Source organism: Ascaphus truei, chromosome 2, assembly GCF_040206685.1.
Source record: "Ascaphus truei isolate aAscTru1 chromosome 2, aAscTru1.hap1, whole genome shotgun sequence".
NCBI classification, from domain to species: domain Eukaryota; kingdom Metazoa; phylum Chordata; class Amphibia; order Anura; family Ascaphidae; genus Ascaphus; species Ascaphus truei.
Genome location: NC_134484.1, coordinates 166,269,656 through 166,294,668, shown reverse-complemented (window position 1 = coordinate 166,294,668; position 25,013 = coordinate 166,269,656). Strand labels below are relative to the sequence as shown.

General features: G+C 43.2%; 2 protein-coding genes across 2 annotated transcripts in view; both read right to left on the bottom strand.

Moving 5' to 3' along the window:
* GALR1 (galanin receptor 1) overlaps positions 1–25,013 on the bottom strand; it is a 248,512-nt gene that overhangs the window by 74,004 nt on the left and 149,495 nt on the right. The window lies entirely within an intron of this gene.
* On the bottom strand, positions 3,312–10,045 carry LOC142488839 (uncharacterized). The gene is made up of 3 exons (XM_075589178.1): positions 10,036–10,045; positions 4,700–4,777; positions 3,312–4,336 (listed from the first exon to the last, which is right to left on the bottom strand). The coding sequence occupies exons 1-3, from the start codon at positions 10,043–10,045 to the stop codon at positions 3,312–3,314; spliced, it is 1,113 nt and encodes a 370-aa protein (XP_075445293.1).

The following is a 25,013-nucleotide window of genomic DNA, read 5'->3' as shown; positions in this document are numbered from 1 at the left end:
TCCTCCTCACAATCATCTCATATAAAGGTAGACTCTTCTGAAATCATACATTGATCCGATTGTATCTTCCCCGACATCTCTGAAATACAGCAAACATATGATGGTCAAATATGGCACCTTACTATATATGTATCCGTGACAACGCATTACACAGCTCTATATGATTGTGTACATACACACGTCACTCACTTATATGTTAGAACTACAAGTGTACATCAGTATGTAATGTTTCTTTAAATTTGTAGCAGGCATAACTATGTATATGATGTGAACGTTGCCTGTATACTGAAAAATGTGCGCGCACATCTTAGTGTGCGCACGCACTTCACGCTTGGCTGCACTAACTGTTAGCGCATGCGCAAAACAAAGCGTACGTTGTGCGTTCAATACATCTTGAAAATACCATTAAACATAAAATCTTTATTTCAAATACAATGAATATGAAACTACATTCGTTCTAAACGAGTACATCTGTATTCTTTTTAAACAGACGTGTTTGGACAGAAAGCACGGCCGATAACACAATGCGCAAATGCAATACGTGTGACGTCATGTTAAGCCAGCGTGAAACGCACGCTAACACTCCTCCCACTCAATTAACATTCGGCTAACGCCCAGGGTACGCCTACAAACACTGAGCCGCACGCATCACACACTGCAGTTACCGTTACTATAACAAAACATGACAGCCAATAGGCTTTGAGGCGCGCACGTCGCTTGGGGGCGGGACTTACATCACTAATCCTTTTTAAGGACGCCTTGGCCCATGACAAGGGTCCCACGTCATACGTGGTGGACCCGGTTTTCAATGTTGTAGATGTTGCATGATAACAAAACAGGTATGTGTTAGAGTAATGGTAAAATGTTGCTAATATGTTTAAAGGGATAGGAAAGTACGTATATTTATTCCGTCAGCAATGTGTACTACTCTTTCAGGTCCTACTATATTGTATTAGGAAACAATTTGTTTGTGATCGCTACATGTTATGCAGTCTGCAATGTTACGCTGTATCCACGCATTGAAAGTGAAAATGGTGGTTACAAAAAAAAAAAAAATTTAAACGCAGAGTCAACGCATAACGATTGTTATATTTACCATTCTTCTAGAATTAACTCTTCGCCTGGCTGCAACTGGTCGCTCCAGAAATGCAAGCCATTTTCATCCACGCTTAACCCAACCGCTGAATCCAGTATGGCACATATCTCCTCCAGGATGCGCTCATAGGAATCGCCACTGCTTTCTTCAAATAATTGGTCGGGAGGTAGGTTCATTTCTTCCGGTTCCCATTCCAATGCAATTTCAGCTGAAAGGCTTGGTACATAATCATAGTACTTTTGTTCTTGTACAATGTGGGTTTCAGGAATGGAGGCTGCAGATATTGCAGCACGTATCGATTCAAAGGGATCAGTAGTAGCGGATACATTGCTATTGCCATTAGGAATAAATATGCCTTTCACGACAATATAAGTGCCGTCTTTCAGGAGAAATTGTTTTTCCGGGGCAATCTTCCAGAAACCATAGGTGTGTTGTAGCTTATCCTGGTCACGTTCAAAAAAGTCATTACTTGATAAAGTGAATCTTATTGAGGAATTAAAATTCCGTGCATGCTTACGGTCTTGGTAATAAGGATATTTTGCTCGAATGAAATCATCGATTTGGCGTGTGCTTGCTTTCTGTCCGCGACTGTTCAAGATGGCTTCACAGATCATGTACTTATACCCTAAAAGGGGATTAATATTGTTAACGAATTCATCAGCCATGTCTGAGTAGCACAAAAGCTGTGTGCAGGTCTGTGTTATTTGCTCATCAAAATGAATGTGCTGAATGGCTAACAAACTCCTGTTTTTCCTTGTCAAGGTCAACAAAAGTAACTACTTTGACTCCTTATTTCAAACGCCAATTGGATTTGTTTGTCTAATTGGGTTAACAGTTGTGGTTCGTGATATGGGACTGTGGGAGAAACATTTCTCCTTCTTTTATCTCGTTTGTGAAAAACATCCCTAGACTGTGAATGCGTTCACATAGTGTTTTTTTGAAAACTAACAAAGACCAGTGTGTGAAAATATTTCTTAGCCAGGCATATCAGTAAAAACACACCTGCAAAAAGAAATGTTTTTTCCCCGCTTACATTTCTGTGTGTATGTGAAAGTCTGGTTAACTCCCTGTCTGCATGAGTTTAAATACGTGTGTATATATATATATATATATATATATATATATATATATATATATATATATATATATATATATATATATAAATATATCTCTTATAAAAATATATATATATTTATATATAATATTTTATTTTTTTTTATATTGCAGGAGTACACACAACATTGATGGCATTAAGTATACCTTGTATGAAACCTATTTAAATGGTGAGAAACATGATTGAATTAAGTAATAAACATTTGTTTAAGCACAATACTGTTAGAGTCTCATACTTAGGATATTTCTCAAACATTAGGCCTGTATTATTAAAATAGTGTGCTTTCACAAGGAAGCATGAAGTGTATTAGTTTGTGTATACCAGTATATATATATATATATATATATATATATATATATATATATATATATATATATATATATATATATATATATATATACACACATATATACATATATATATATACACACATATATACATATATATATACACATATATACATATATATATACATATATACATATATATATACACATATATACATATATATATACACATATATACATATATATATATACACATATATACATATATATATATACACACTCAAACACTCACACTCACACTCACACTCACTCAGTGTGTGTGTGTGTGTGTGTGTATATATATTATTATACATTCTGAGATGTTATAGAAACGAACACACAACTGATTAAAGGACAAAATTACAATGGCCAAGCAAGGCAAAGGTAAGTAATAATTTACACATAATCCTGCTGTACACGTACAAGAAAGATGTTTGCACTTACTTAGGTGTTTTAATAATTGCATGTGACTAATATGCATATGCAATTCTTACATCAATTAACACACCCAAATGCAATGTTTTGCTGCAAAGTCAATGGCAGCTTCTCTAAACTTAGCAACTGGCTCCTGGTGGACCATTACTGAACAGACGATTACAACATAAATATTTATAACACAATTAATTATGAGTGTTAACATTTCCAAAACTTCACGTGTACAAGAACATAGTTGAAAGTTTGGAAACAACACAGTCTTCAGCATACATACAATAGTAATTAGATAATCTGAAGTCAACAAAACAAGGCCAAAGACATATTTTCTGAATTATAACATTTATTTTTTTTGTTCCTTTTGCGAGCGAGTAACAGGCCTGCTTGTTGTCTCTTGAATTTTCCTTTTTCTTTTGCCACCAACTTTAGGCACAACAGAGCCACTTTGAGTGGCCTCTGGCACTTCACGGGCAGGGCTTGTGGCCAGTGACTGTTCACCTACGGGGCTTGTGGCCAGTGACTCACCTACAGGGCTTGTGGCCAGTGACTCACCTACAGGGCTTGTGGGCAGTGATTCACCTACAGGGCTTTTGGGCAGCGATTCACCTACAGGGCTTTTGGGCAGCGACTCACCTACAGGGCTTTTGGGCAGCGATTCACCTACAGGGCTTTTGGGCAGCGACTCACCTACAGGGCTTTTGGGTAGTGACTGTTCACGGACAGGGCTTGTGCCCAGTGACACATGTGAGCAAGTTGGTAGACACTGCACAAGTGATGGTTGGTCTGTTTCATGTGTGTCTTGTTTTGTTTTTGTCGCCTCCTTTGTAGGTGTCTGCTGCTGAATTTGTACAGATGGCAGCGGTAGGATGTCATCAGGAACCTGCACAGCAATGTCTGCTACTTGACCGGTAACATTTGGGCCTGGTGAATGAATATCAGATGAATGTGGTGAAAACTGACCTGCATGAACAGATCCTGGCTGGGAGGTGTTGAATTGTGGTACATTAGTCATTCTCCAGTAATTAGCTTGTGTTTGCTGAACAACTAATGCTTCGAATGAGGTGTTGATTTTTTGCAACTGTTTAGGCACTTCAATGAAGACTCTGTGGAGATGTGCCAATTGTGATACTGTTTCTTCCTGCAGTCCAATCATCCTTTCCAGCACTGTCATCATGTCTGAATGGCGACGATTTTCTGCGTCCACTATTTTTCCCTCTGAAGCTACAATTGCATCGTATGTGGAAGTTGATGGACGATTTGGCGGTACAACAGTTTCTATTGGCACCTCTTCATGGTCACATGATTGTATTTCAGTCTCTTCTGTGGCGTCATCCTCATCATACTCATCATCCTCATCACCATGATGTTCTAAAAAGAAATGTACACATTATTAAATGGCATGTTAATGTATGCTGTGTTACTATGTAATTGTACTATGTCCTAAGTAACACCTAACATGTTAGCATACGTTTTATAACCTCATTAAAAACTACCTTGACTTACGAATAATGTTTGGACTCAGTATGAAATATGAATGAATGAAAAGTTGCTCTAAACTCAGAAGTCCTACATGATAATTAACATCACTAACACAATACATGTTGCCTTACACTTAATTTTCACTGACACTAAGTAATCCTATTTAAAGAAGATGTGCAAAACAAATAATGCACATGACAACATAACATATAGAAGAGCACATATTATATGGCCAGCAAATGATACACTCACCTTCTAGTAGTGTTGAGCTGGCTGACCCAGGTGAAGACACTTGTTCCATCTCAGGTGACACATGTCCTCCAGGGGCAACTATATATAACAATAACATAAGTTTTACATTTACATGTGTAAATATTGAACAAACACTTATTGTATGTTCTGTATTTATGATTAACTAACAACATCAGTTCCTTAACCGAAAATGTGTGTGAAAGTGAACATAAATAGTTGTAATAACACTGTACATGCCTGTGTACTTAGAATTTTTGAGTTCCCTAACATACAACATACTATGTTTCTGCAGTAATGCGTGAGGATAAATAGATTAAATGAGTACATAAAAATCATATGTTGTGTAGTGATATCAGTATCATAATGTACATAACTATCATGAGATGACCATTCACAATGGTTATCATGAAGGTGGTCATATTGCAAAAAGTGTTGTTTTTGGTAGAGGATATGTGTGGTACATTAATCGAAGATGTGGCACACCTGAATGTGGCTGTGACTCAACAAGACAACACATGCAGTGTGTGATAATGTGTCTTTCATAGTAGTTCAACTATAGATATGAGTGAACTAATGTGTGACGTACGCTTTGATAAGTAATGAGTTGTTGGGGCATTTAGTAGCTAGAGTTAAGCTTTCAAATGAGTGTGATTAACTTCAGTTGTGCTATTCAGGTTGTAAGAAAGGTATTCCCTTCCCCAAAAAGCCTAATCAGCCACACCTTTCAATGACTTGAAACAGGTGCAAATGGTGTGAACTAAGTTGACCGTGAAATGAGGCTGTAATTAGTGTGTGTGCTGAACCCCACCCCCTCTGTTGAAGTGTATGCTGTGATGAGATATTAATTGCAGCTGCTTTAACACAATGGTAGATGAGCTAAGTAGTCATCTGCAGTGTTTAAGTTATGAAAACAATGACATAACATATGATACGTGTGCCTCATTATGCTGTCTGTATATGACATAAAGCAAAAATGGACCTTTTCATAAGCAACTATAGATGTGTTAGTGCCAGTGATGTTTGTAGGCCGTTACATGCAATTTCTTTGATGCATGCTTAAAATAGGCAGTAATGTCATGTTTGTCGGAGTAAAATCAATAAAATACACAATAATATGATACATATTTCTGTTCTGTACCTGTAGCTACTAATAATTTCTCATGAACATGTGTTACACGTGTACTACCCTGTTGTTCCCCATCTTCGCCCACCATCAATTGCTTCCACTGCAGCTATGCATTTTGGGAATTCACATGTAAATGAGCACGCAATGGCACGTGCTATATTAGTTACTGATTTTAGTAGGACTACTACATATATGTCTATTTTGAGATATATATATACAGAATCAGCCATATACATATATAGATGCAGGTATGCTTATATTGTGAAGACAGTATAAAAAGCAGTGTAAATATGCAAAATAACTGTAAGCAACGACACGCCTAGTACAGTAATATTTATCACCTGCTGGAAATTGTGACGGATAAATTCCAATGTCACGGTCACCAGCCAAGCCTTCCACGACGACGGTAAGTAATTTTGGCCGAAGCAGCTCCTCCAATGGAGTCAATATGAGACGTTGTGGTGTGGGCCCACCTCCAGTGCCAGTAGCATGCACGCGTTGGTCTTGTATTTTCTTTTTCAATTTGGACCTAATATCATCAAATCTTTTCCGACAATGATACTTGTCCCTGACACTATTCCCACAGGCATTGACACCAATGACTATTGTGTCCCACATTTCTTTTTTGCTTGCTGCACTTGTCCGCCCTTGAAAAACATATAAAAGATATGAGGTAAATTAATAATAATATAAGCACCAGTTTCCTACACTGCTAGCTGTTCCAAGAGATAGCAAACATGCTGTTTTATGTGTAATATGTGCAGCACATGAGCATTGACTACTAAACCTATACATGTAAGCAAGGTTGCATTCATATTGTATGCAGTTCTGGCAAATTGACCGCCTGTGTTTATTTGTCCTTGTAAGGCATGATAAAAAGCTGTGTTTCCACACTAATGAACATAGAAAGATATTGTGTACCCATATTTGCATATGAACAAAACTCAGATGACCTAGGATCACATGTATTTGAATAATAAATGTAAAGTTACACTTACCTACTAAATGTCCATAGAGACTGTCATAGTGCTCCAGAATGCCAGTGACAAGAGCCCTATTTTCCTGGTCATTGAAGCGAGGATTACGTGGCTTCTCCACACGTTTTTTCCGAGCAGGTTTAGGGTCAGAGCTTGGCTGGTGCTGACTGGACTCTCCTTCTTCCAATGGAAGAGCCTCCAAAAGCTGGCCACCAGCAAGCACGCCACCACCAGACACCCCATCAGCAACTGCGCCACCAGCAGCACTCCCAGCACCAGCACTCCCACTCCTAGCACCAGCACTCCCACTCCTAGCACCAGCACTCACACTCCTAGCACCAGCACTCACACTCCTAGCACCAGCACTCCCAGCACCAGCACTCCCACTCACAGCAACAGCACTCCCACTCCCAGCACCAGCACTCCCACTCACAGCAACAGCACTCCCACTCCCAACAACAGCACTCCCACTCCCAACAACAGCACTCCCACTCCCAGCAACACCACTCGCAGCACCAGCACTCCCACTCCCAACAACAGCACTCCCACTCCCAGCAACACCACTCGGTGCACCAGCAACATCACTCCCCTGAACAGAACGTTCACTCCGACGCGTACTCGCACGAGTAGCACTCCCACTCCCACCAGCATCACTCTTCCCACGCTTTGCGGGCATACTTCCAGCACTCACAAAAAACAGACAAGAAATGTACAGGCAATCACACGACCCACTTCCACATATAAAACAAGACAAAGATGTAAACAAAACAACAAAGGACAAAGCTCACCCAATACACAACAAGTCTCTCAGTCAATATGCAAATGTTCAATCGTCCAGCTCTGTGCGTCTCTCTCTCTCTCACTCCCAACAACACAGAGAATGATTAGCAGTACACGTTGCCTTTAAATATGGCGCGCAATCAAAAACATGCTTGTTTCGCCTGATTCAGCAAGATTTGTGATTGTGCAACCTAACAGCACCCCGCCACGCACGCCGATACACCTGTGTGTGATCGGCTCATCATCGTGAGAGTGGGCGGATTTGTTTTCTGGTTGATTTTGAATGTATTCGGCACTTACTGCATACGGAGAGGGAAAAACGCCAATAACATGACTAATCGATAAGCTTGCCGATTTCACATAATCGTCGCTTACTGCATGAGGCCCTATATCTACAAAACACATAGGAATAGAGTGCAAGCGCTGCATACTTAAGACTCCAGAAACACTGTTTCTGCTGCTTATGCTTGCGGTTATCTTTTGACTGTTCACCGGTTAGTCACAATTCTTGTGATGCTACCAGTGTAGTCATTAGTTGCCGCCTGAACTCAGCAAGTGTAATTGGCCATGGCTGTCAGTGTGGAAGTATCCTTACATTGCGCTCAAGATGCAAGAGGCGCCGATTCCAGTATGGTAAACTGCCCATTGAGAGGATGCTTGTTTGAATTTACTCTGATGTACGTGAATAACTTACCTGTTGCATATTAGCATTATATTTGTTTTACTACACCATGAGAGTTATGCTCTGTTTTACTTTTTTTACTTAAAAGACCCATGTATAGTAATTCAATTACCGGGGTGCTGTGGACCTGAAGTCATAGGGCAACATGCCCAAACATGGGCATGCTTATAACCAGCATAGGAAACTGGACAAAGGCCCAGGAAGCATGGGAATACAATGGGGCAGAACTGCCAAAATGCTGATATAAACCAGACATTAAATTGATGGCTGGGAGTCCTTCGCAAATACAAGGAGGCTGTAAGATTTTGATTCATATTATTATTGTAGCCCTGGTCCCCAGTGGTTCCTAGAGACCCTCTCCTTTGGAGCAGTGCGGTCGTGGTGCCGCCGGAGCCAGTGACGGACCCGCCGGCTGCTTCCAAAGGTGGGGGCCGGAGCAGGGAGCGGTGAGAGCCTTAGGAGGCTCGGCGGCGTACCCGGTTAGAGGGGGCCACCATTGTGGGTGCGCGCGCATGCGGTGCGATCGTGCATATGCGGGGCAGAAGAGGGAAAAAGCCAGGAGCAGCTAGGGGAAGGAGGTAGGGTGCAGGAGTCAGTGACTCCCTGCACTAGGCCAGCAGCCCCCAAGGCCCCAGCTAGCCCTGAGTCACCCAGTAGAGTGAGTTGTGTCAGGGACAGCCCTCAGGTTAGGGATGCTGCCACTTACTTTCTAGAGCCAGTTAGGGACACAGCAGAAGCTGCGCGTCCATCCAGAGGTTTGGGCTCAGACCTTCGCTGTCGTTGCAGTAGCCATCCGGGTGGGATCGCCCCGGACTGTAGCTCCTGCATTCAGCCGACATCAGCCTTCGGATCCTTTGTGAAGTCCCTTGGCAGGCCTGGGCACCGGAGTGTCTGGCAGGTAATCCACAAGTGCACCAACGAGTCCTCTCAAATTCACACGGGACATAGTGGCTGCGCAGTCACACATACACATCTCACTTGAAGGGTGGGGTAATACTGTGTGGAGTTACTGGACACCGGGTGGGATCATCCGGTGGGGTTCGTGAGGGAAGGTAGCGTCCTGCGCGACGCGGTTGTTAGTGTCTCCTCTAGGGAGGGACACCTGTTGATATACGTGCATCTGCTTATGGTTGCTGCAAGTAAAGTCATTGATTGTTTACATACGTTGTGTGGAGTGATATATATGTGTCCTGCGAGGAACAATTCCTGCTCTGCTGGGAACCATCGCAGGTGGAGGCGCTGCACCGAGTACAGGGTTACTCCTATTATAATTGCCCCAGGTTCCCCGTGGCGGAAGTTCAGCCCTCCTGTGAGCCTAACAGGTAAAGCACCACACCTGGTAACACTAAGTTCCCCACACACACACATTATATGCGATTGTATGGGGGAATACCCGTTACAATTGGAGGCGCTGCTAAGATAGACCTGGGGTGCCCTGTTCCATTTTTTTTGTCAATTGTCCACAATGTCTGTAAAGTCCGGACACAAGGTCCTCGCCTGGGCCTTGAGGTTAGATCTAAGTCCCCGCCGTGTGGTGGCCTTAGAAGTCATTCCCTCCAATATATCAGAGGAGGAGATCTATGAGCCTATGCATAAAGTCCCCGGGTGGCAGTACGCCATTCTTGTAGATATAGATCAAGACCCCACATCCACGTGGAGCTCGCTGCTTTTTGTGGTGACATACTCAGGGGATATATGCCTGTCAGAGGCACCGTCCGCGTTGTTTATGCCCGGGTGCCCCCCTGAGGGCTACCATTTAGTATACTCTGACCCAGCGCCATGGCAACTTTCCCCAGGTCGGCAGTGTGCACGTGGTGCCGCGCTCGAGGTGCAGAATGACCTTGCAGAAAACTGTACGGGATCGGCGGGAAAACCTAAGCCCCACCCCCTTCGAATGAGTGACGCAGTGCAGAGCCCGAACCACTCCTTGATAGAAAGCGCCCCTCCTCTAGAGTCCACCAGGGGGAGAGAGTGTTTTGAGCAGTCATCAGCCACTTCTGTTCACCAGGAGGAGGAGGGCACTGTTGCAGAAATGGATTATCCTTCCTCCGAGGATGAGATGGACTGTCAGGGGGTACAACCTAATGTGTATGTGCCCTGGCGCACGCCAGGAGTAGATGTCCTTGCATTAATGTGCCCCTGCCTGCAAGAAACCTATGTCCAGGGAGCCGACCTGTCTCAGTTACCGCTAGACTTCAAGACAACCAAGGTGGATGGAGAACCGGGTATACAGTGTTTTAGCCCCACCTGTGACTGTTCTAGAGGCGCACTGGCGTGGGAGCCCAATGTGACTGTTGCAGTGCCTGGTTCTTGAAGCCTATTATGCCCCAGCCTGCAGAATCCGCCAGGGAAGAAGTGGTCGACTTTAATACGGAGCCGGTCAGTATATATAACCAATATACCCCTCTCACAGAAATTTCGGAGGACGTGAGCATTCTACCCACGGTTCCAGACCCTTGCAAAGGGGACGTCCTATTGGTAGAGCAAGAACCTCTGATGACAGAAACCGTGGATAAAGAGGCACCTGATGTCTCTACCCTGGTGGTCAACGCCGCTGCTAGTCCACCTACCTCGGAGGTGGAGGTTGTGGAGGGCTCGTGTGCCCAAATGGACATTCTAGATTCAGTTTCCGAGCAGGAACCACAGAGCCAAGACCAGCAGATTCCGGAATCACAGGGTATGGTGTCTATACCCCCATCTTCTTTTGGTGATTCCAGCGACCAACCACTCGTAGTGATGCGCCTGCCGGCGGACCACTCTAGTGAAGTCACCGAGCCAACTATCTCGTCGGATACAGAGCCTGCTATGGGTCCGTGTGCAATAGATGAGGTGTATCCAGATGCTGCCGCTTGCTTGGATGTGGGCCCGTGTGCCCTACAATGGCCAGTCAGGCCTACTCCAATGGTACCATCGGTCTTAGGCTGGGGACCAGTACCTAACGAAGACCCGGGTGAGTTGACTGCCCCAGGGGTGTCGGGTGTGAGCCTCCAGGTGACCGCGGAGCACGATAGCTCCTTAAGTCTGGACACCAGGGCGAATGGCTCCACTCGGCATCGCGTCCTGGTGGAGGTGTCTCCCTTAGCAGCCAGCTGTCCAGTTGTGCGAGTGGACCAGTACCTACCGCCTATCCTCCAGGCGAAGAGAGCAGTCAGCCCCATTGTGATGTCCAGTGAAACACAGATGGTACCTGACAGTGTTCCAGATGAAGAGGAACCCATCGCAAGCCAGCGGAGTGGTGAGGAACCTCCTAACTCCCCACAGTCTCCGATGGAGGTGGCCGTGGAAAAGGCCTGAACTAAGGCTCCTGATCTGAGTGGAAGCCCGTGCTCTCCAACCCAAATGGTCCCAGGACTGGGATCCAACGCTCCCGAGTTTCCAGCAAGTAAGTGGACTGCCCCAGAAGTGCCGGGGGCAGGCCCCGAGACAGCCGAGGTGGGAACTGACAGCATCCCCAAGGACCTGTTGGCCACCGTGAATCACTTCAGTGGTAAGGTATCTACCCTTTACCCCCTGCCGGGTGAAACCGAGACATTGCCCATTGCTCGCTTCCCAGTGGAAGCCTCGCAAGAATGTAGGGACAAGGACTGTGTGTCGAGGGATTTAGTAAAAATTGCCTCCTTTAAGCCCAAAAAGGAGCGCTCCATTCACCATGTGGTGGACCGTGGAAAAGGCCAAGACCTCCTAGCCTATCGCATCCATGCCGCGGATGGCCGGGTAAAGGTCTGGCCAAGAGACATGGTACTATTCTGTCCACCAGGGGGAGGAAGTAATAAAAACCCTGTGACTGTTGCCCTAGAGCATGCTCTCCAAGAGATTTTTCCAGGGGAGGCTCACGAATGCAAAAGTGCGGTACCCCCACCTGATCAGTTAGGGGCACCCCACAAATGGTCTCAGCAAGCAGCAAGCACTCAGCTGGCCTCGGTTATTACTGTGGGTGTTATGTGATGTACCAAGTCACATAAAGACCATGTGATAAGTTGTATTTTCTACGCACTGCATTTTGATTATATAACATTTGTACCTGGTTATGTCGTTCCCCAAGCGGGGACGTTGTATTTTTCACCAGGGGGAGAGTGTAGCCCAGGTCCCCAGCGGTTCCTAGAGACCCCCCTCCTTTGGAGCAGCGCGGTCGCGGGTGCCGCCGGAGCCAGCGATGGACCCGCCGGCTGCTTCCAAAGGTGGGGGCCGGAGCAGGGAGCGGTGAGAGCCTTAGGAGGCTCGGCAGCGTACCCGGTAAGCGGGGACCGCCATTGCGGGTGCGCGCGCATGCGGCGCGATCTCGCATATGCGGGGCAGAGTAGGGAAAAAGCCAGGAGCAGCTAGGGGAAGGAGGTAGGGTGCAGGAGTCAGTGACTCCCTGCACTAGGCCAGCAGCCCCCAAGGCCCCAGCTAGCCCTGAGTCACCCAGTAGAGTGAGTTGTGTCTGTGACAGCCCTCAGGTTAGGGACGCTGCCAGTTACTTTCTAGAGCCAGTTAGGGACACAGCAGAAGCTGCGCGTCCGTCCAGAGGTTTGGGCTCAGACCTTCGCTGTCGTTGCAGTAGCCATCCGGGTGGGATCGCCCCGGACGGTAGCTCCGGCATTCAGCCGACATCAGCCTTCGGATCCTTTGTGAAGTCCCTTGGCAGGCCCGGGCACCGGAGTGTCCGGCAGGTAATCCACAATAGCACCAACGAGTCCTCTCAAATTCACACGGGACATAGTGGCTGCGCAGTCACACATACACATCTCACTTGAAGGGTGGGGTAATACTGTGTGGGGTTACTGGACACCGGGTGGGATCATCCGGTGGGGTTCATGAGGGAAGGTAGCATCCTGCGCGACACGGTTGTTAGTGTCTCCTCTAGGGAGGGACACCTGTTGATATACGTGCATCTGCTTATGGTTGCGGCAAGTAAAGTCATTGATTGTTTACATACGTTATGTGGAGTGATATATATGTATCCTGCGAGGAACAATTCCTGTTCTGCTGGGAACCATCGCAGGTGGAGGCGCTGCACCGAGTACAGGGTTACTCCTAATATAATTGCCCCAGGTTCCCCGTGGTGGAAGCACAGCCCTCCTGTGAGCCTAACAGGTAAAGCACCACACCTGGTAACACTAAGTTCCCCGCACACACACATTATATGCGATTGTATGGGGGAATACCCGTTACATTATTATTATTATTATTATTATTATTATTATATTGTAATTATTGAATAAATGATATCAAAGCAGATGGTACATTATTGAAATATTCTGACAAGCAAGGATTCATCTTTAGGAAAGGTATATGTCCCACATAAGACTCATTCTGACAGTGAAGGAATGTTCGTTAGATTTTGTTACATACTGCTGCGGCCGAGTTTATTTGAGCATTTGCCCGGTCTCGGCCGCAGCAGTAACCGACCTCCGATCGGGGCTTTCTCCTCTCGCTCGCCGGGTCCGCCGGGTCCCCCGGAACCCCCTGCCGCCGTCCCCCACATCGCGGGACACCAGGGCTCCCTCGGGGAGCCCTGGACGCGCGTGCAGGGGGCGCAGGCACCCGATGACGCGTGACCGCGCGTCAACGCGCGGTACGCCGAGGGAGTGCGGCTAGCATGCCGGGGCATCCCCAGGCTTGCGGAGCTAGCCGCACTCAAATAAAATGTGCCGCCTCTGTAGGAGAGTATTTTTGAGCAAGAGTTATTATTAGATTTATAGTTGGATTACAACATTCCTGTGCATTGCCACTATTGTATAGCAATCATTGTATTTAGCTATTCTCTATATTTGTGTGGGTATGTATCTCAGGATAAACACTAAGGGGGTCATGCACTAAGCTCCGATAAGTCACTTTTAGAGCGCAAAGTGCTCTTAGAATGTGATTTTGCGCTCAACACGATGCACTAAGCAACACAAACAGGCACTTTGCGCTCTAAAAGTGACTTTTTTCCGGAATTTTTTCTAAGTCCAACTTTGCTTGTTCGTAACCTGTTTACGTTAAATTCTGCCATTAAGCGGGATGCACTAAGCAACGCAACCTTTGCGTACGCAAAAGTTGCGTTGATCAGAACACGTCAGGTCAGAGTAGACGCAAAAAAAGCTGGACTTTCATTTTTGCATGCGCAAAACCCATACAACAGGCCGCGGGGGTCCCCGAGGGAGCCCGGGGGTCGTGCGGGTGTCCCCGGCTGACCCCGCAGGGTTCCGGGGTCCCCGGCTCACAAAGCGGGGGTACCCGCGGGAGTCCCCGCGGGAGTCAGGGGGTCCCCGCGCCGTCCCGGGGTCCCCGAGGGAGTCCCTGGGTACCCGCGGGCCTGCGTTACCAATGTTGTGCCTCCAAAAATAATAAACAATATTTATAACTAAATACACCCCCTAACACATACTATACAGTAATGGGCAAAATTACTATTATCCATATATGAATAATATTGCATTTGCCCATTTTAAATACATATAACTTTCAATACAGTAAATACAGTAAAAACATATTCCACTTACCTTTTTCAGGCACCCACGATGAAGGCCGTCTTCATCCTCATCTTCATCCTGCACATGCCCCCTCCAATGGTGCAAGACATACACAAGAATAAAAACATACAATGTAATGTCCCCTAAACCCTTAATCACCATAGCGGTTATTAACCGCTACAGTCAATAAGGGGTTAACCCACCCTCACCAACCACTCGGGAGGCATACATACCCTCCCCCACTAACCGCCCACCCACGGGAGGCCTAACCCCCTTCACCCACTACCGAGGCGGGAGGCCTACCCACATACCCTTGGGGCCAATACCCTCTCCCCCCACCCCCAATACCCACAATTAAAACAATACACAGCCCCACAATAAACATCATTCTATTTATTAAATACATAACACACCCCCTGTGCCCCCCCATAAATACATGATTTATTCTTTTACATACAGGGTTCATACCCCATGCCCACGTGAGTCCCCGGTGGGCCTGACTGGTCAACTCACAGACTTACAGGTTACCAGCAACTTGTTTCATACAGGTTCTGGGGGCCTGTTGGTGGGTCCCGCCAGGTGCCATGGCCCACCAGGTGGTCTCCGCGGGTCACCGTGGGCCACAATTGGGTCCCCACGGTAGGCCTGCGGATGTCTGGGAGCCCCGGGTCAGACCCACAGGTGTCTGAGGGGCCTCGGGTGGTTCCCATGGGGGTCTGGGGACCCACGAGTGGGCACTACGGGTCCGCGGTGCCCCCACAGATGTGGGGCCACCGGTTCTTCCCCGCAGGTGTCCCCCGTGGACCACGCAGCCTGATACCCGTGAAAAGCCAGAGGATACCTCAAGTGGTCTCCAACCCTGTATGTAAAAAACATAAACCTGACCTATACATTCAATACATACATCCACCCCCCCCCAACACATACAGTACAATAATGTCAAATGCCAAATAACTATTACCCAGATATGGATAATACATTATTTGCCCATTATTAAACACATTAACTAGCATAATAACATAAATAAAGATCTACTGACCTCATCAATATGAAGCCCCCGTTGCCAGCAAAATCCTTGTCCTCCGTTGCCAACAAAATACATAGCCAATACATTGCAATTACATTCAGATATCAATTAACCCCTTAATCGGATAATAACCACAAAGGTAATTAAGGGGTTAAGCCACCCTGGCCCGATTCCACCTTTCACCCATTCATTTTTACAGTGGCTTCATCATGCAACTATATATATATACACATATATATATAGATATATATAGATATATATATATATATATATATATATATATACATACTGTGGAGGGTTTTTGTCACTTTTTTTACCCACCATAACCTTAATAGTAGTGGTGATTACCTAGTCTAGTCTCAAACCTGCTTTGCCATTAAGACCAACCTCACACTGATGATACCCATCAAGGTTGAAACATGTCGGTGAGTGGGTTTAATGGCTTTGCATCTCATCCCAGCCTCTGTCTAAAAGCTGTGTTTAAAACAGCATGCATTGGCTTGAGGATTGGCTTGTGTAATACGAACTTGAGACAAAAGGTGGCACTGAGTGCTCATTTGCATGTCATTTCCCAGAATCCCTTGCTGCAGTGGAAGCGCTGTATGCTGGGTGACAATGGGGAAAGACAGGGTTGCAGACCTGTCTAAGACTTGCAAATGAACATACAGTAATATTTACAGTTGCTATATATTTATATATATATATATATATATATATATATATATATATATATATATATATATATATATATATATATATATATATATATATATATATACACACACAAATGATGAACCAATATACAAATAAATGTAGAAGGGGTATAAAAAAAATGCTCTACTACAAATACCACTTCTCCATACAGACACAGTACAATAAAATCATATTTCCTAAAAAAAAAAACAATCTCATCTTCCAATCAAAAGCCTCCAAAACCAATCATAACATTGCATTTACATTGTATACATGATGCATACAATCTATGCACCATGTACACTCTGCCAATGAATGTTAACAATAACATATGCCAAACAAAATACCAATACATCTAAACAAGTATACTATTTAAACCAATCAAGTCACCATAAATCAATTAGCATTCATTAATCAAATCACTAAACAATTTAAATTCCATCCATAACAATTAAACAATTAACTATTTCTATCGTTAAACCGAACAAGTTACCATCAGACAAAATATAAGTACCAAAAAGAATACAATATACAAAAGCAAGCCTCACCTTGACCTAAAGTACACCATACAAGACCAAAAATTACATCTATCTAATTCTAAAATACATTACACACACATTTATGCATAGCAGCATATCCCAAATCATTTTAAACACAGCAATACGCGCATTTCCTACCAAACCATTTCTTACCCTGTATGTATATATCGATCTAGACATACATACATGCATACATACATACATGAGAACGAAGGAAAAACAGGTGCGCAAATCACATCAGGACATGGAAAAGAAAGTAAAAACACAAAAATAGTGCAATATTGTCTACTCCAACAGATAATTTCAATGCTGGAAGTTCTATAAAATTTGCACTCACGTGTTTAACATGAAATGAACGCGTTGTGGTTATTAGAAGTTACCAACTTATTTCTCCAGACAGGTACTCCAGATCCATATAGAGGGGGGGAAATCCATATACAAAAAAGGGGGAAAGCAAAAATAGTATAGTACTGTTTTTAATGTTAAAAACACAAAGTATTCCACTTACATAAGTGCCTTTGTTTGAGAGCATTCAGACCACCCTGGGTCATATGGTCAGACAAGGATATTCACAGCAACAGCATCCGCTCCACGGCCGTCACAGCAGGTACTGGGCTGATTAAAGTTGTCCTCCACTCTGGATGTCATCAACAAGGGCTTCTTAGTAATCTCTCACTTATGTAAGTGGAATACTTTGTGTTTTTAACATTAAAAACATTACTATACTATTTTTGCTTTCTCCCTTTTTTGTATATGGATTTCCCCACCCTCTATATGGATCTGGAGTACCTGTCTGGAGACATAAGTTGGTAACTTCTAATAACCACAATGCTTTCATTTCACATTAAACACGTGAGTGCAAATTTTATAGAACTTCCAGCATTGAAATTATCTGTTGGAGTAGACAATATTGCACTATTTTTGTGTTTTTACTTTCTTTTCCATGTCCTGATGTGATTTGTGCACCTGTTTTTCCTTCGTTTGCTGATTGAATTTTGTTTGAATTCTACGTCGGGAGCTGCACTCATTAAGGACAGTATATCATTTATGTTATTTGATTTATTAGTAATATTATTTGCGCTTGTTTTTTCTATTTCACTGTTATACATACATACATACAGTGGCAAGAAATGATCCAAAAAAAAAAAAAAAAACACATGTAAAAAAACAAAAAAAAAATGAACAAGTTAAATAAAATACATTTCTTTTGTTCACTTACCATTACTTGACCCACTCACCGACTCCCGTTGAACAGCTTACTCTCGAACCAATCCACGTACAGAAACCCATAAAATAATAAACCATAAAATAATAAACAATAAAATAATAAACCAAAACAATCCACGGGTCTTCTATTTGTAATCCATCTTCATCTGTATTCTTCTTTCTTGTATCTTCCGCTCTCTTCCGGGGTCTTCTTATCTTCTTCGGCCACGCCCTGATCGTCTTTCTTCTTTCGGAGGTCCTTCCTCCTCGGCGTCTGCCTTCAAAATGAGACGACATAGGCTTTTAAGGGCCTTTGATGTCACATTTTAGTCATATGGTTCCCACGGCCTTGATTGGGCCGTGAAAACCATGTGCTTTGGCCGAGAAAAAAAAAATGATGACGTCATTTAAAGGCAATGAAAGCACAGCCAATCAGAATGGCTGTGCTTCAATTGCCTTTAAGATGACATCATGAAAAGAAAGATGGCCGGCCTCACATGGTACAGTAGCCAATCAGAGCGTGGGAAATACATTGCAACTCTGATTAGCTCTAGTACCATGTGACAGGCTTTCAATGACGTCACATCCGTTCTCCCCCAAGCCTCTGTCACATGGTCAACTAGAGCCAATCAGAGTATTCTTGTTTGGATGTATTGCTATTTTCTTTGGAATATGTTATTGTATATGTAGTTATTTGGCACATTATTGTACTGTATGTGTTGGGGGGGTGGATGTATGTATTGAATGTATAGGTCAGGTTTATTTTTTTTACATACAGGGTTGGTTCCTTTGGTCTGCGAGAGACCTCTGGAGACCACCTCAGGTATCCTCTGGCTTTTCACGGGTATCAGGCTGCGTAGTGTGTGGGGAAAAACCTGTGGCCCCACATCTGTGGGGGCACCGCGGACCCGTAGTGCCCACCTGTGGGTCCCCAGACCCAAGTGGGAACCACCCGAGGCCCCTCAGACACCTGTGGGTCTGACCCGGGGCTCCCAGACATCCACGGGCCTACCGTGGGGACCCAATTGGGGCCCACGGTGACCTGCGGAGACCACCTGGTGGGCCATGGTGCCTGGTGGGACCCACCAACAGGCCTCCAGAACCTGTATGAAACAAGTTGCTGGTAACCTGTAGGTCTGTGAGGTGACCCGTCAGGCGCACCGGGGACTCACGTGGGCCTGGGGTATGGACCCTTAATGTAAAAGAATAAATCATATATTTGTGGGGGGGCATAGGGGGTGGGTTATGTATTTAATAAATAGAATGATGTTTATTGTGGGGCTGTGTATTGTTTTAATTGTGGGTACTGGGGGTGGGGGGAGAGGGTATTGGCCCCAAGGGTATGTGGTAGGCCTCCCGGCTGGGTAGTGGATGAAGGTGTTAGGCCTCACAGGGTGGGCGGTTAGTGGGGGAGGGTATGTAGGCCTTCTGAGTGGTGGGTGAGGGTGGGTTAACCCCTTAATGACTGTAGCGGTTAATAACCGCTATGGTGATTAAGGGGTTAGGGGACATTACATTGGATGTTTTTATTCATGTGTACGTTTTGCAGCATCGGAGGGGGCATGGTCAGGATGAAGATGAGGATGAAGACGGCCTTCATCGTCGGTGCCTGTAAAAGGTAAGTGTAATATATATTGACTGTATTTATTGTAATTTATATGTATTTAAAATGGGCAAATGCATTATTATCCATATGTGGATAATAGTTATTTTGCCCATTACAGTACTGTATGTGTTAGGGGGCGGAGGGATGTGTGTTGTATATGGATATGTTTATTGGGGGCAATTGTCCCCAATAAACATGTTATTGTGCCTTAACCCCTTCATTGCCTTAGCGGCTATCCGCTAAGGTATTGAAGCTGCATTAATGTACATTTTAATAATGATTAAAGATGATTAGAGATGATTTATCAATAAAGCACCCTGCGTGTGAAAGGCATTAGAGTGACTGTATCAGTACTTTTTCTGTCCATGTTTTTAATATAAATAAATCCTTTTGATTCACTTATCCCACGACTGACGCTGTGCACCGGTTCTTCCCTACCTGGGAGTTTTCGTAAGTCTTAAATATTGAGCATGGGGTTCTATTGCAAGATTAGATAGCAGATGGAATAATGGCCATCCCTATCTCATTTCTCTAAACAGGTGTAATGTTTCCAACAGATATACTGCTGCTATTATTTTTGCAGTTGAGTTTGCATACATGGCTTTCAACATTTTATTCATATCTCTGTGGAATTAAAAAAATTCCAATATGAAGAATACATGTTATTAACATATGTTATCCAATGCCTTTTCAACATCAATGGCGACTGGAGTCTTTTTCTTTAGTTTATGGGTCTCTAGCCAGTTTATTACTGTATATCACTAATAATTTTTACAGCCAATCTTCCTTTGATAAATCCAGATTGGTCCGTATATATTATTGTCGGGAGTATTTTTTCTAATCTAAAGTATCTGCAATTATTTTTGTGAATAACTTAATGTCCTGGTCAATTGAAGATATTTGTTGGTATGACTAGTTTACGTGGGTGTTTACATTGCTTATGAATTACTTTCATATGTGCTATTTTGTTTGTTTTAATAAAGTTTTCCTCTCCTAGGGCTTCGTGAAATATTTGAAGTGGAATGGGTAAGGTCATTCTTAAATATTTTATAATATTCCCCTGGCATACTATCTGGGCCTGGTGCCTTGCAATTTTCTAAGCTTTGTATTGTATCTACGATAACATTAAAAGATATCAAGGAATTCTATTTCCTCCTTTTTTATTTCTGCCAGCTGTACATTTGTAAAGAATTTATCTCTAGCTCCTGGGTCTATATTGTTTTTTATATAGTTCTTCGTAGTATTCTTTAAATACTAGGCATTTTTTTCTGGTACTGCTGTGATTTTGTTATTAGTCTAGTATTTGAGTGATTTGAGTGATTTTTTTATTATTAGTCAATTATTAAATGTCTTCATGAGGTTTCCTAGTACTTTGCCTGTCTTGTTTCCATATTTAAAGAATTGTTCTTCAATTATTGTTTTTTATTTTTATTTTTTTTATGTTTTATCTTTTCCAGCCATATTTCACATGTGGTTTTCTTTTGGCAGTAAATATCTTTGTTTTTGAGAGTGGCTTCTAATTTAAATTGTTTATACGGTATGCATTGCTTAGTTCTTTGCTAGCTGTATTCAATTCTTTATTGGACTGTTTTTTTTATATCTATTTATATAGGCGATAATATGTCCTCTCAGTAATACTTTGAGGTTTCCAAAAATAGAATTGGATTGTCTTTATGTTTTCCATTTGTTTTCTCAGAATCTTTCCAAGCTATTGTCAGGTATTTCATGAAATTCTTATTTTGAGCTAGGAAATTGGGAAATATCCATGTATTAGGTCGCTGCCTAGAGATTACTACACATATTTCTAGATATTTGTACAGTATACCTATTGTGACATAGTCCCATAATATTAGGCAGCTGTCAGTCCGATTAAAGCATAAATTACAAAAAAGTGAAAAAATTATCCATTCCACAGTTTCACATTTGCTGAGACTGTGGGATGGAAACTCTAGGCCAGAGTTTACAGTGGTTCTGGTTATCACTCACCTGCTCTCCTAATTGAGGAAGAGGAATATATTGCAGTTAGTTTGGCTGCTTCAGTCTCTCTCTTAGAGCCTTGAGGCTGGGAGGACGGTGCTTCCCAAGATCCAGTTCGGGGTAGACGGCCCCCCCACGTGTTGCAGCACCTGAGGATCTATTGGGACGCTGTCCCCATCTGACAGTTAAGGACTCAATGCTATATCTGTGTGTTATTTAAAGATGGTAACTGGCTTACCCAGCAAACATTGCAGATAGGGATATGCATGTGAGTTATTTAAAGTTGGCAACTGGCTTACCCAGCCAACAGTGCAGATAGGGATATGCATGTGAGTTAGACTCCCGAAATGAGTAGATGTTTGTTTCTATTATTTATTTTTGTTCTTAAAGTGACGGTGTTTAAAATGTTTAGTGTCACTAATGGAAAAATAAACTGCTGAAGGTTGAAGGGTGAGTGCCCCTTATGTATTTAGACGTGTTTTGTCCACATTTTCTACAAATGAAACCCTAGAAGACTGTGTCGCGAAGAGCCTGGGCAAACAGCAGCGCTACATAAAGGGAGCCGTTTGCAAAACTATATCTTTGTGTGATCTGAAATAACGATTTCTCCTATTTTTGTCAAGGGGACTAGTTTACCAGAATACTATCTATCCTAGAAAAGGTGCAGTGAACATTGGAGTAAAAAGAGTAATCTCTTTTTATAGGATTAAGTATCCTCCAGCTTTCCACTGCTCCCAATAATTTTTTTGTGTTAATCATGTTTCTGGTTTGGATATTAGTCCTAGGGGTTCCTGTAGTACATAGTTACATAGTCAATGAGGTTGAAAAAAGACATGCATCCATCAAGTTCAACCTATGCTAAATTTAGATGACAGATACTTTATCCTATATCCATACATATATTGATCCAAAGGAAGGCAAACAAAAAAACCCAGTGAAATATCATCCAATGATATCTCATAAGGGGAAAAATAAATTTCTTCCTGAATTCAAAAAATGGCAATCAGATTAATCCCTGGATCAACATCCTTCCCATGTATATTTATTTGGTATATCCATGTATACCTTCCCTTTCTAAAAAGATGTCCAACATTTTTTTGAACAAATCTATTGTATCTGCCATCACAGTCTCCATGGGTAATGAATTCCACATTTTAACTGCCCTTACTGTAACAAAAACTTTCATTTGTTGCTGGTGAAATCTCCTTTCCTCCAACCTTAATGGATGGCCCGAGTCCTTTGTACTGCCCTTGGGAAGAATAGTTCTTTTGAAAACTCCTTGTACTGTCCCAGATATATTTATATATAGTTATCATAGCCTCTCTAAGACGCCTCTTTTCCTATGTAAATAAATCTAAATTAGCTAGCCTCTCCTCATAAATTGGATTGTCCATCCCCTTTATTCATTTGGTGGCTCTACTCTGCACTCTCTCTAGTTCCATAATGTATTTTCTAAGGAGTGGTGCCCAAAATTGTACTCCACACTCAAGGTGTGGTCTTACCAACGCTTTACAAAGGGGAATAATTATGTTTATTTCCTTTCCATCCATTGTCTGTTAAATGCTAGATAATGTCTTGTTTGCCATTGCAGCTACTGCATGACTTTGGCCACTATTGCTAAGCCTGCTGTCTGCAAGCACTCCTAAATTCTTCTCCATCAAGGTTTCCCCTAATATATCCCCATTTTGTAACCCTTTCTAAACTGAGCATAAATAACTTATTTTCTGATGTTCTCAGAGATTTCTCTTGATCGAGGCATGACATGTTTGCACACATCTGTATGGTGAAGACTAAACTCACAAAGTTTCTAATCTTTATACAGGCATACCCCGCTTTAAGGACACTCACTTTAAGTACACTCGCGAGTAAGTACATGTCGCCCAATAGGCAAACAGCAGTTCACGCATGCGCCTGTCAGTATGTCCTGAACAGCAATACCGGCTCCCTACCTGTTCCGAAGCTGTGCGCAAGCGGGGAGACTATAGAGCCTGTTACAAATGCGTTATTTACATCAGTTATGCACGTATGTGGCGATTGCAGTACAGTACGTGCATCAATAAGTGGAAAAAAGGTAGTACTTCACTTTAAGTACATTTTCGCGTTACATACATCCTCCGGTCCCATTGCGTACGTTAATGCGGGGTATGCCTGTATAGTGTGGGATCTTCAAAACACACTCCTGAAGATAATAATAATAATAATAATAATAATAATAATAATAATAGCATGTTCTTGAATAGCGCTGCTAGTTATACGCAGCGCTTTACAGAGACATTTTGCAGGCACAGGTCCCTGCACCGTGGAGCTTACAATCTATGTTTTTGATGCCTGAGGCACAGGGAGATAAAGTGACTTGCCCAAGGTCACAAGGAGGCAACACCGGGAATTGAACCAGGCTCCCCTGCAGCAATCTCAGTGTCAATCAGTGTCTTTACTCACTGAGCCACTCCTTCTCCCATCTACCTAATTAATTAAACACTGATTCAAATTAGCCTCTTTAATTTAGCGGATAAAACATGGCTTTCACTTACTTTTGCATATACCCTGATTCTTAATTACTCCTTGTTTGCCTAATTCATACATTATTTTTTTTCAAAAGACATGGAATTGGTTCATATAAACACTATTGGATATTTAAGAAATTATTGGTTTTAATTCAAGAAGGTTATCATGAAAACACTATGGAATTTCTGAAATTATCATTGGGATTCACAAACTTTTCCTTGCCACTGTAATATATTAAGAATAAGCACTTCATACATAAAAGTAAACATTAGGAAAATGAGTTTCTGCCCGAATAGTTTACAATCTAAGGGGCTTATGCAGAGAGGATCGTGATGTACTGGGAAAACGGCAATAAAATAGCCAAAGAATTGGCATAAATTATGGTCGTATGCTGAAAGCGCCTTTACCTTGTTTTAGCAGATGTTAGTCAAATTTCCAAGTTTTTCTGGCGACCTGGAACACGCCATATTATAGGGCAGAATGGCGCGTTCCAGCGCTTCGGTCCTTCTGGAATCGCACGCTATAATAGTATGGCGAGTTCCAGGTTCTCGCCACCTGTTTGCCGACTTTTACTCTGCTGAAAACTTTTCAGCCGGTTTTTAAAAAACGCGCCATTTTCTCCCGAGTTAAAGGTTTTCTGGCGAGTTTTTTGGCCAGAAGATGGCGCAATTGCCTTTTAGATCCTCTCTGCATAAGCCCCTAAGTGTAAGTGGGAAGAAATTACAGAGACAGTGGTAAATGATGGTATGTTATGTTGTG

What these genes read in the sequence shown, in the direction of transcription:
- LOC142488839 (XM_075589178.1), bottom strand. An exon ending in CAGCTCAACACTACTAGAAG is followed by an intron (nt 4,337 to 4,699) that starts GTGAGTGTATCA and finishes ATTTCTTTTTAG; the next exon opens with AACATCATGGTGATGAGGAT.